This window comes from Aspergillus caelatus (genome assembly GCF_009193585.1).
Source record: "Aspergillus caelatus strain CBS 763.97 unplaced genomic scaffold BDV27scaffold_27, whole genome shotgun sequence".
NCBI classification, from domain to species: domain Eukaryota; kingdom Fungi; phylum Ascomycota; class Eurotiomycetes; order Eurotiales; family Aspergillaceae; genus Aspergillus; species Aspergillus caelatus.
In genome coordinates, this window is record NW_022475290.1 from 121099 (window position 1) to 134029 (window position 12931).

At 47.0% G+C, this 12931-nt stretch overlaps 1 protein-coding gene across 1 annotated transcript; it reads left to right on the forward strand.

The window, feature by feature from the left end:
- Positions 1 to 10499: 10499 nt before the first annotated feature.
- BDV27DRAFT_154386 (uncharacterized protein) lies at positions 10500 to 11754 on the forward strand (the record flags this gene model as incomplete). Its single annotated transcript, XM_032071956.1, has 3 exons — positions 10500 to 10562; positions 11450 to 11503; positions 11557 to 11754. 3 exons carry the CDS (start codon positions 10500 to 10502, stop codon positions 11752 to 11754), a joined length of 315 nt encoding a protein of 104 aa, XP_031931139.1.
- Between the last annotated feature and the right edge of the window lie 1177 nt (positions 11755 to 12931).

Below are 12931 nucleotides of genomic sequence, written 5' to 3' on the forward strand. Positions count from 1 at the left end.
CAGCGTGTGGTCTCAACATAAACCATGTCGCTGACTCCAAGAAATGTTAAAACTGTGAGGAGAAAAACAATGTAGCGGAAACTGCTGCAATAAGTCAGCACTAAATGAATTGTAACCAGGCAACCTCTCAAATAGGAGTCTTCCCAGTATGGAATTTGATATGGCCACCTGACGAAAAAGAGATCCGTTGTACAAAATGGGTAGGCCAACACAGAAGATAGGACCAAGGACAGTGACCAATGTCTCCCATAAATGACTGCAACAATAATGGTACAGTCTGACCCGCACGGTCATCACATGTGGCCGCAACCTATCAGCTTCAAGTTTGTAGTATACCAATCGACCCAACGCAATAAAGTAGCCAAAGTGTTGTTGAGGAGTAATATGGTCGCAGTAGATCAATAGGGCAACACAAACCAGGAGAATGTCTTTTGAAACGCCTGCCGTGGTCAGGAGCACCGAGGGGATTCTTGCGGTTCTGCGAGAGATTAGCCATGAAATAAGATACCAACATGGCCCAAGAGAAGTGGCTTACTAACAGCAGTACACCAAATTTAGAAATGACTGTAACCGCGGTATTGGTGATCATTAGTTATACAAAGCGAATACATGCCTAAAGGCTCTGCGACATGATTGGACTCGCCTGAAGCATTTGCATGAACGACAATCAGGTAGAGGTAATAAATACTACCACAGATTAGGCCCAGACGGAACATGTTGGCAATAGACACAATGGCAGTGCTATTTCATTTAGACCGGAGAATTAGTATCGGCGACTGCCAGGCCATTGTGTTCTGTGCGGTCCTGGTGATCACAAACCCGTATACATACGTGGAATCATTGCAAACAATGTTATCGGTGCATCAGCCCAATATTTGCTCCATACTCGTCGCGAATGCCTTGTTTAATGTTGCCCGGAACGGTGTTGATCAATGATAGTTAGATCAGTAGCTGGTCCCGGTCGCGATCTCGAAGAGGTAAAAGGAAGAAGAAGCGAAGAAGAGTCAGACGAGTCCGGACGGGGAGGGACATACAGAGCTAGGTGCCTGCAAGTACCCGTTTGTTGAAAAGAAATGCTGATAAGCTTCAAGCAATCTATAGTTGCTTCGTCTGAGTACACATAGGCTACTGTTCCCTCAAAGATTTTAACTCTTCCTAGACAGCTGCGAGCGAGTTCATATGAGCGTAGTAGTGCAAGCGGGCTCCTTGTCGAGGGCCGCCTGAACGAGGTTATGGGCGTAAAGATCGATTATGCTCGCGCGTCTGAAGGATGTCAATTTGGGCTACAACGTCACGGGATGCGCAGTTCAGCCGGTTCAACATCATGTAGCGGCCCACACATGTGCTCCGATGTTGTGCAATCTTGGTGATTAGTCTTTCCTGAGAAGGAGTACATGAATACAAGTCTTGCTCCTAGGACAACGCCGCTTTTTCATACTATGACTCTATATCCTCCGAGGCAAGCATTTTTCTGCATGCTATTCAAAAGGCAAACCGATGCCACTCTGGGGGTGACTGTGGCCTTAGAAGTAGCGACGAATGATGTGAAGTGAAATAAAAGATGGTGCGAGAGTATATCTGCTGTCCGAAGAGCTATTAGAGGTGCTGCAATTTCTTGCTCCTCGGTGTTTCTAATGCTCTTGAAGTTGAACTGGACAGGTTAGCTGCTCGCGGGCCATTGCACTTCTACATTAGTGAAGACGACAGCGAATAGCTTTCCAGCCATGGTCGCTGGAACCTTTCCTAAAGGAGCGTAATGGAAAGAGAGATGTGCGTGGGGATTGTCTGGCATAGTCGCCCGCTAGTAATTCCTTTAATCGCATGATTCATTCGAAGTAAGCCTGGAATTAGCAGGAGGTCATCAAGAGATGGGTGCATCTTTCCTTCGCATAATTGAATGCCGCTACGTTGTAAGAGCAGGTTTCAGTACTTTGATCTCAAGATTCGGCACTGAGCTAAAACGCTAATTGTAAAGGGACTGCAAACTCTAATAACACAGTGGCGTTAGGTAAGCATCAACGTAGGATCTCCCCAAGGCCTGGAACCGATTCGATGACGAGCTGACTAGTGCAATTTGCATGGGGTGGATACTGGGTAATTTATGACATGTCTTCCAGCCTGCCAAGAATCAACCGCCCTCAGAAATAGCAGCATCCCATGACCAGTGGATGAAGTACCGTGTTTGATATGGTCTAGCAGAAAGGGTGTGTAGGAACATAGCTGTGGTCGGCGGTTGATACCCGGTAAATACTTTTGTGCGGATCCCGTCGGAAACGTTCACGGGTCGGCTCTGGTTGAAATCGACGAAGCCCTGCAGGCCACCGGGGCGTTAGTGCTACTCGATCTTGCCCATGCAATTGAACGGCTGCGGAAAATCGGCTGTGAAATTAAATCAGCGACAGTCGTGGCCTGCGCCGGCCTCACTGAAGTGGCGCAATAAATGGAGATCGTTAAGTGACCTCACTGCCTGCCAGGCAGCCACGTCAAAGGATCTGCAGCCCCTTGCAGATGTACGTACCTGACTATTGCAGTCTCCCTTGATAGCCCCATATACACCACCTTAACATCTGGGTCGATCGGTAAGCCGAAAGGCGCGCTAATCACCCGGCCCCATACGTGACCTCCGCCTTGGCCCACAGACTGGGTTTGTCTGCCAATACATGGTTCTTTCGATCTTTATCATGCGCCTTTGAGGAGATCGTAGCTTATCCTTTTGCCGTCTCCCCATTGGGCGAGCGGCTCTGCATTCTCTCATCCAAGGACAACTGAGTGAATCGTCCGCTCATACAATGCCTAGCAAGTGAGTGCCTCGAGTTAGACTCCATTGCTCGCTTGGACGAGAAATACCACGCACCTGTATATTGCGGGAGGTTTTTGTATGAGGAGGAAAGACAATGCCGCCCATCGATCTCGCCTCGTGCATCTCCCGTAAATGTCTTTGTAACCTCCACGGACGGGTTCAATGTACCTCAGGGAGGACAGCATATTCCGCAGTTCGGTTCTATCTCCAATATCCGTTTTCATGGGTGATCAAAAGGCTGAATGTGAGGGATCCTGAGTCCAGGCTGTAGTATCACTTCACGTCACCCAGTCTCGTGGGCAGATATCTGATCGAATATTTGATTGTAGGTCATGGGTATCTGAGCATGCTGAATACAAGCATACAAAGGTTGCCATGTTTATCGATTTTGCCAGCGGGCTTCCCATCGTTGGTAACAGACTACCCAGCCGGCACCATGTCATAGGTAATTTGAAGCATTATGTCCCGGATGGCTCGTTCAGATATATAAGGTAGGGCGGGAGGAGGGTTAGGTCAAGGTCCGAGGATAGAGGGGCCGAGCTAGGTGAGATGGAACGCAAGGTTAGCCCAGGTCAGCAATTCATGGTGCTAAATTAGTGATAGCAGGAGCAGGCCCCCTATTTACCCTACCAAATTTGCAAGGAGCTCTGGCATTTTTAACAACCATTCCCTGGAAACCAAGTATAATGCTGTTGCATCAATTGCATATATGTATGTGTGTGTCAGCTCGGATGATGATTAGAGATGGGACTGGCGTAGTATGAGGTGAAACTGGTCTAGCTTTTATACGGGAAATTCCTCCTCGGCGGTGTCTGATGGGGATAGAGCCCAATATGATGATATTTGGCGACCGATTCGAAACTCAATCAACTTTACATTGTGACTAGCGCAACAAAAGCAGTCGTTAATGGCCATACCATCCAAAAACAATGTGCAGTCTTACCTTCGCCAACCTATTCCCTTCGGACGTATGCAAGGCCGCTGCCTTGAGGAAGCTCCCTGGGCTATGTTAACTCCACTGCACTGTATGAAGTACGAAGAAACCGAGGCCCGTATCTGAGGCTGCTCTGCAGTTTCACATCCAAGTGATTCTCCCGCTACACACGTACGTCAATAGATATTCAATCCATTCCATTGAGAAGATGTTATTGCCATCTGCAGCCGCGCGGTGACCAGTGCCTTGCTTGGTATGTAGATAGTAGTGTCTAGAAGGGTCTAAACCAGAAAGGTCGGCACTCTAGATTAGCACCCATTCATCACCGAGTGCAAAGGGCCACTCGAAGGCACAAAATGCTGCAGTCTATACCTTGTTGTGATCTCCCTGAGATTAGTCAAAGATGTGACTATCCCCCTAAGTCATCGCTGCCCATATTTATTGCAGAATAGCCTCGAATTGCTCAGACTTGTAGAAATACTACTTATCCGATCCGCAACAACGAATGTTATGGTATACCACATGGAGATACTTTCAACGATAAATTTGGGTGACTGGTTATGTAGACAAAACATGGTAAATGTCTGAGCAATATAAGCATTTGAGTCAAATTGACAGAGATAGCCGAAGACATCATGGAGAGGCAATCATGAACTTGATTAGATGATCGTGAGGAAAGGATTAAAGCAAGACCAGAAGCAGTGACAAGACGAATATGGTGACTAAGCAAGCATTTTCGGACAATATAAGTGTCTTGTATCGAAAACAATAAGTCGAGAAAGAAAGACTTGTGCTGGGGGACTGCGCTGGATGGATGACTATACAAATCATTACATCCCCGAAGGTTAACAAATGATCGGGGTTAGTGATCAAGGCGTTCAACCAGTGTTCCTGTCCTATCTACTATGGTACAAAACCTAATAGTTGACTTCTGCCCAAACTTGTCCACGGGCAAAGGAAGGTAATTACGGCAATCATCACTGAGCGAGGGTGAGAATGTGCGTGCTTCCCAAGCATAAGGTCTTAGTGCTTGACGCCTTCATCTCTCCCACTTCCCTCTTTTTTACTGAACTGATTGCAGATGCTCGTTCATGCCAAGGCTTGATTTGAAGTCATATCCTAAGGATCATAGAAGCCATATGAACGGAATCTGCTCCAACTCTAGCGTCTCTCCTCGCCGACATGACATCTTCTTCTACGCAATCCCACAAGGTACCATGCCAAAGGCAGTTGCCGGTCTTGGTTGTCTGGGGTGACATTCGCAACTTACAATATTGCTATATCCCCCGTACTGTAAACTGTATTCCGAATGAAGGGCTATGTTTTGGCCAATGAAAGTTTCTACAATAAGGCATCTGAAGCATATGGTCAGCGAACAAAAGGCTAAGCTACAGAAGAAGGCAACCCAACTCTATCTTGAAGAATATTCTTGTATGTAGAAATAGACAAAGTGATATTTGTAGTGTGAACAACATGGGATGCATTCCAATGGAAACTCCAAGTATGGATACAACCCATTACTGGATATGCCCTTCACACTCCATATTCAGGCTGGTTTAATTTCAGAACGTACCCACATATCACGCCGCTGATACTGTATTGGCGAAGATTGTCACCCCTAAACCTAATCTGTACCAAACGAACATAGACGCCAAAATGTGGCGGAGCTGACCGTTAGAATTTTTAATCTCGACTGAACCGAAAGCGTGTCGGTAAAGGGGGGGGGGGGGGTTGCTGTGACTATGAGATTCTAACATTCGTAACTGTTCGGATCCCTTTAATCAGCAGGGGCACCTGACACTATGAGAGTTTGTCGTAATCTGTGTATCCTAACATCATGCCTTAGTTTATGAGTAATATATGATACTAAAGGGCCTGCCATGTATCACTGGCAATCACGAGAAATGGTCTATATAGGAACATTGCCCTTACCGATGCTACAAAAATACAACTACTGTATTCTTGAGAGCTCCACAAAGTCGGAACTTGAGCGGTATGTCGGAGCCGATAAGTTTTGTGTGGCGTTGAGAGCCCTAAATGCGGTGGTAGCCCTATTTGCTAACGGGGCCGCTGTGTATGGCATCTACTCCGTACTCCGTACACCAAGACATCTGACAGAGACTTTGACCATACTGAACAAACTACAGGCTCAGCTGAAGAACTAAGCTACCCATGGGGTCCACAATCTTGCATCTAATCTCCAGGAACTTGCTATTTCCGCATTCTATATCTATGGTCCATCTACATATCCTCCGCTGAAAGTGCCCGAATTTAGGACGGCCCGTTGACCCATCGCGGCTGTTGCTCGTCGTCGTCCGACTTGATTACTACTACTATATGCGCTCAATTACATCTGTCATGACCGTGTTGCTATCAATTTCTCTGTCATATTTCTTCCCTCTGTCCTGCAATATGGCAAGGGCGTGATTAAGAGATTATTGCCTACATAGCGACATGCACCTACTCTCGAACCACTGCGCTATTTCCCAGAGGCCCGCACATCAACAATAATTTCCTCATATTTAGGAGAATTAACCCTTATTAGTACGATATCTCGACATGAGACGTGGCATCTGAGTCTGGAGGATGCCTGCAAGTCCTGCCAAATGAAAGCACTGGCCCAAGCGAAGGTGGACGGATATGACCTACATATATTGGTCTATAATGCGTACGTCCTCGGTTCTTGTGATGTGCATCCGGCCGGCTAGGTTGCGTCGAATTTCTGACTAATGGGAATGAACTGTTTTTTAGGCCTACTTGCGTTCATTGAATACTCAGCGCCCGTGGCGAAACTTTCTGAGTAACCTCCCGTATATCCATCGGTGTCTACCACTTCTCGACCACTCCGTCTGTATATCTGGAAAGGTAGCGCAGGTGTAGTGTAGCAGGTGTCTGGAGAAGGAGCCGGGATCAGACCTTCTACCTGGACTAATCGGAGCATGCACCAGGGGAACAAAGACGGTCGGGATGAGGTATGCTGAGGCTTTCTTCCTCGCTCGCAGCCCAATAGGGCTTACAGGAGACCACCGCCACTACTCCGCTGCAAGGAAAGTTCGGCTCTATCGCGCACGTCAGTTGCCTGGACAGACGCCACGAAAGGTAGTACGTGATATTGATACAGAGAGTTGACTTCAATAGTCAGCTGATGATACTGAGCGTTGGTACTGGAAGGTCTAAGCGAAGTATCTTGTTAGCAGGTCTAAGTACCTCAGCATCACAAAAATAGTGCCACCTACCCAAGCATGCCACCGCCTGTTGGGAATCAGAAAAGTTGAAAAGCATAGTCAGCGGAGAGAGCCTGGTGGAGGAAAGCCTCTGGCCCAGTCCAACGACTTTCCATCGTATACTCCGTAGTGATTATGCCAGAAGTTATGGTCCCCGCGTTTCCTAGCTCGATGTATCTTTCAATGCTGTCTTGGCTTATAGATCAGGCTTTCCTAATCGCCGTAGCTTTTCTCAGATACCCAAAGATAGGGCTAGTAAGTTTAGCACTGTAGCATGGAATGACAGCCTCAGTTCTTAGATCTGCTAGCTCTCCTCGGGAGGTGTCCGCTGGCGAGTCAAGTTGTACGCGTACGAAGATGATTACTACGAGTCAATGACATCTCCCCGGTCCCTATACCGTTTTTTTTTTCAGGCCACCAATGGCTTTGCCGATCAAAATTTGGGTGGGCCGCGGATAGCTCACGGCAGGCCCAAGCCTATGTGGCGGACAGAGCGAGTACCACCGCAAAGAAACAGCTTGCTCCGCATGAAAACTAACACCAGTCAAGGTCACTTCGGTATTCAATGGACGATAATACTGTAGAACTTTGGTTGATCCAGCTTTCCACGCTTTTCGCCACGTCCTGCTCTCGCACTTTTCACGGTCGAAGGGCTCCACAGGGTGATTTAACCGTTTGATATGTGATTGGGTCTTGTGTTTGTACTTCAGCCAGCCACAACAGCAAAGGCGCTGCTGCTTTCTGTGTGCACCTCAGCCAGCCACAACCACGAAGGGGGGCATTTCTCAATGATGGAAATTCTAACTTAATATGGTTTCTCCGCGGAGATCTCTCCTTTTTCAGTTCGCCAAAGATTGGGGCAGTCCGTCTGTATGACGAATTAGGGTTGTTTAATTAGTGGGCTCTTTTCTCATCCGTGTTCATCCGGACCGGGTATTCGAAGCCCTGCGTCCTACAATATTGATTCCCGCACAACGTCCCCCCTTTCAGGCTCTTCAGTTCACGTCATTGTTTTGGGAAAGTTGAGCGGATTCACTTTTACCAGGGCAGCCAGAAGACTTTGAATATATGGCCACGCAGACGTTCACCTCATTCTTTCTATTTGCATATTCGGTGTTTGGCTTAAAAGCGGGCCGGCAGATATGTCAGCCACGGATATATTGCACATAAACAGTGCTTGGTATGACTTATTAATCGAATTCCTCAACCCTATACGTGGTTAGCCCAATACCAGTAATTTACAGTGTATAGGCGTACTCATCGAAGGAAACCATAGCAAAGGACATGCTACCTGACTGGGTCGCGCGAATAGAGCGTGTATAACACGCGATTAGAGATATGGTAATAAGGGACTCTTAAGCATGTATGGAGTGGAGTATAAGGTCATGTCAAAACCTAGAATAGCCAGCACAATCTCGCAACGCATGGTGGGAAATTTATACAAACTGCTTGTGTGACGGTCTAAATACTCCGGGCGAATTTTCAGCTACGAGAAAAAGGTCGTCATGTTTTTTAAGATAGGTCGAAAAGTATCAGGTTTGGACCCACATTCGGAGATTTTTTCAGTAGCGTCTAACCCGTGTGAGCAACCGTATTCTACTTTTAGATTGGCCAACACTCGTATGTGGCGTTCTTAGTCACTCATGACTCGCCGGCTTCGGTGTTTGGGCTCTGCAGAAGTCAAGCAACTACTTCCATCGATTGTGGTTGGTTATATTCTGTTGGAAAACCAGAAAGTACCAGTAATACTAGTGATTCTGATGGGTGACCAAGAAGGCTACGTATCCACACTGTCATTACTCTCGAATCATGATGATCGACGTTGAGCCAGCTCGATATCCAGAGTACGTGATCCCTTGACCAGACAATATGAACCGGCAGGAGACTGGAGATAAATGGCGGTAAGCATATCCTAGCCCCTTCCACTACTAAGCACTGTTGGTGGGATTTCAAGGAGTTCGGTCACTTATGGAGACGCTGTTGTAGAGACTTCATTTAATCATGTGAATGCCTATCTCTGTAAGTTATTGAATCCGTTGTTGGTAGTTCCTGGCGTAATCATGCCAAGGGGGAAATTCCTCGGCCTATACTATATCCCCCAAGCCGTCTTTTGTTTCTGTCATATCCTCGGGGAGCGGCTACGCTGGCCAATGTATTACGCGCGTATAAGTTGAGAGAAGCGCCCAGCATCACAGGCTCTGCTATTAAAAATCCGGCTACCCTATGTAGTATTTAATAGAATCATTATCCTTACCGTTCTCAAACTTCCACAAATACGATAAGCGGTTAGCGGGATGAGTGAAATATCTGCGGTCTGAATTAAGCTATCGGCAAATGCGGTATTATATCTTTTTACGCACTTCAAGAACATTTTCCAAGTCGTCGTGAGTGTTATTATATTAAGCTCAGGTAGAATTGGGACGACTTCTAGCAGTGCCTCAATAACCTTAGATGACAGCACTCGCCAGTAACAGCCGTTGTACCATGCCCTGCGCTTGTTAAATTGATTGGCCCTTACTTGATGTGGCAAAGGCCACTCACTCACTGTATCCTCATGTATTCCTTTGGATGGAGGAGCGTACCGAGTGATACCATGATCTTGCTTTGTCCATGGTTGTCTCAGCATTTTGTATTATGTCTTCTACGTAGCCTTCTCAGCTAATATTTGCCAGCAGAAAAGAAGCCCGATGATGGAGCAGAGCCATAAGACATGAGGGAGACATCAATCATAATCACAGCAGCAAGCTTAGTGGTATGAGAGCAAGTAAGGGATATATTACTAACAGGGAGAAGCAGCGGGATTTTCGGACAACATCCCGTGCCACGTTGATACATTATCTGCTGTACGGAGTATCCTTGGACAGACGAATCCCTTCCTTTCCTTTTTTCCCCTTGATCTGGGTGCAACAGGTGGGTCTTTGCTGCTCTGGCGTTAGCTGGTTGTATGTACCAATGCATTACATTCCAAGATAACATGAGTTTTCCGTCTGCATCTGCCAGAGATGTGGTTTTCCCTCACACTCGCCTGGGTTTGATGACACCCTCCAATTCTAATAACTCTCCTTCTTTACTTAGACCAACTCCATGCTCAACCATGTTCGCATTTGACATATACTAACACCCCATGCTCGATCAAAAATAGGCGAACCAAACCAATGGCTGTCATGACTGCGATGTCCCGAGTCTATCTTCTCCGCCCGCGCCCTCTCGCTTTGCCGACCACCATCACCAAGTGATCCCTTGCCATCCCACCTCTCGAGCCAACACAGGCATGTTCAATCGCCCCATCTGCGCGATTGGGATGGGCCGAGATCAGTGGCAGCTTTTCGCCATCAATGGGCTCTGCTGGTCAAACGATAATTTAGTGCGACCGTCGCCTTACCGTTCCTGTTCCTAACCCCTGAAAATCCAGCATCACACAACCACTTTTGCTCAGCCACACCCACGGCATGTGGCCGGTAGCCAGTCGACCACCCTGAGTTGGGTGGTCGTCTCTTGAGGTCCAAGTGGGCTTTGAGTCTTACCATTACTTGTCTTCAGCATGACAGCGGCGGTGGCAGCTGTTCAAACTGAGGCGGTCGGTATGTTCTCACTCTTGAAGTTGGTAGGTTCGAGGGACAAAACATTAGTGGATATGCCTATGCAGAAGATCTTGCGAACTTGCTTATCCGGTGTGTCATCATCTTGATTGAGCTCCGTGCTGGACTCCTACCAGAGCCCCTGGGCTGTATAATCTGCGTAGTGGTTTTGCCGCGGCTGTGGTGTCTCGTTGTATGGACACTGGCGAGAGGAAATCACGCCTTCGTCGAAGGTTTCCTGGATACTCAATACTGTGCACTGGTAGCCTCGTTGATATCGGTAGATTGGCTCCCCTTGTATTATAAGGGGTCCCCTTCTTGATTGTTAACATCAGCGAAGGATCAACGAACCTTATCGGGACGGTCCGCGATGTCGACACTGGGAGACAGTTCGATAGAATCCCCAATAACCACCCTGAGAAAGCATGCGCGGGTTTGTAAGCTACATTTGTACTTCTCAAGGCCTGGAAACCAAGGCCTGCAGTGTCTACATTTATTCTTCTTTTCCCTTCCCGATAATAACAGCCGATGCTAAAAGGAGAATAAAAGAATTTGGATTACATAAAAAAACAGCGAGTCATCGAGAGTCGTAGGCAAGACTTTCCATGAGTTCTCTAGTCCGACACCTTGCATACACTATTGGCTCTACCAAGAAAGAAGCAGTTCCCTCATTAGATCGAACCAAAAATTACACCTTGCCCAAGGCCCCGGTTTTTCATTATTAGGTTTGAGCGGGCGTCCCACACAGCGATAAAAGAATAGATAAATGGATCAAGACTTGAGACACACCCCAAAATCGAGAATACAAAAACATATGCATGAGTGACTTAAAATGACAATGGTTTGCTCACCCAGCCTGCTTTAGTGCAGGTGCTTATGCCGGATGAGATGCGTGGCTAACATTCTTACCTAGAAGCCCACCACCTCGCTTCGGCCAAATGCAGATATCTCTTTGGTATTTGATCGAGTACGTCTAAAACGTTCGCGGTTTGCTTTGTGACATTATGCTGATTCCTACAGATCACGGAACTGAGCCAATACGCCACAGTGCTGACTGGAAAGCTATTTGCCTCTATATATCAGAATGACCCTGGTCGCCTATCCCCTCTGGGTGATATTGATGACATGATTCGACTGCAGTTCATGCTATCGGAAGAGATCTCGCGGCTATATACTATACTCCACCATCAGGGGCAGTCTTCAACGCCCGTCTTATGAACATACATGATTTGTTGGACACAGCTTTCATTCAAACGCTGGATTTTGTGCGATCACGAAAACCGGACACGTCGACATAACACTCTAACTGGAAGATCTGTGTTGTTGGCATGAATACTGTTAGCACGCACAATTGTATTCTCTGGTTTGCTGGTACATTAGAGATTTATCTATGTGGGTCTCAAAGTTCCCCCTATCGTACCCCAAGTGCATCTTCTGACCAGAGTTGGTGGTAAAATTGCTGCATCGATTATGCGACATTCCGTTTCCCCTTTAGGCCACATGATACCCTGTAAGCTATTGGCAAATGTTCTCCATGTAGCAGTAAGATTGGTTAACGCAGAATGGATGACAACAGTCTATCTGATATGCAGAGAGGAGAAGGATTGAAGACGGCTCCATTGCGTAAAGAGGCAGACACTGTGGGGTTTCAGAAGGCCTTCGGTGGCTGTACGGCCGACTAGCCGACGCATTGAAGTGGATTCCAGTACTGGAACCAGCCGTTTACTGGATCAGTTTGACACTGTCATTGGCTGGCGGTCGTATTCCTCTAATCTCTTTCCCGAATGCTCCGCTCTATCTTACAGTTTACCCTGCGGCCGAAAATATATCCATCAACGAAAGACCGCCGATTCAGACCTCCATGCAACTAGTAACAGACCATGATTCAGGACCCTTATCCAGCCAGGCTTCAGATCGCTTTAGCCTATAATATCTTAAGCTACTGTTCCATCGATGGTAAAACGGTGTGTATTACACCGGTGACGAACAGACTGCGTGAAGTGGATACTACCGAAAAATGAGAGCACCGCTCACCTAGACAAAGTTAGGACCTAGGGCACAGAATATGATAGTTGTTTAATGTAGTGGCGCCTGGCTAAGCCCAGAACTTCAACATATAAAGTTTTTTGTGGATTGAGTTTGGCATAATGCATCTGCGGTCGCTGCGGCAGCATGTACTCCGTTAAGTTACATCGAAATATAACTTCCTTCAAAGGTATTCCCGAGGTGATGGAAATTTGGACAACCCTAGGCAACGTTAGAAGAATATGCAGTGACCTCGTATTGCCACGTGGCCGCTTGCTCGGCCATTGGGAGAGAAAAAAAAAAAAAAGAAAAAAAGAGGAAAAAAGAGAGAGATACTTTTGTGGCGAATGACTATGGGGGAGGAAAGTCT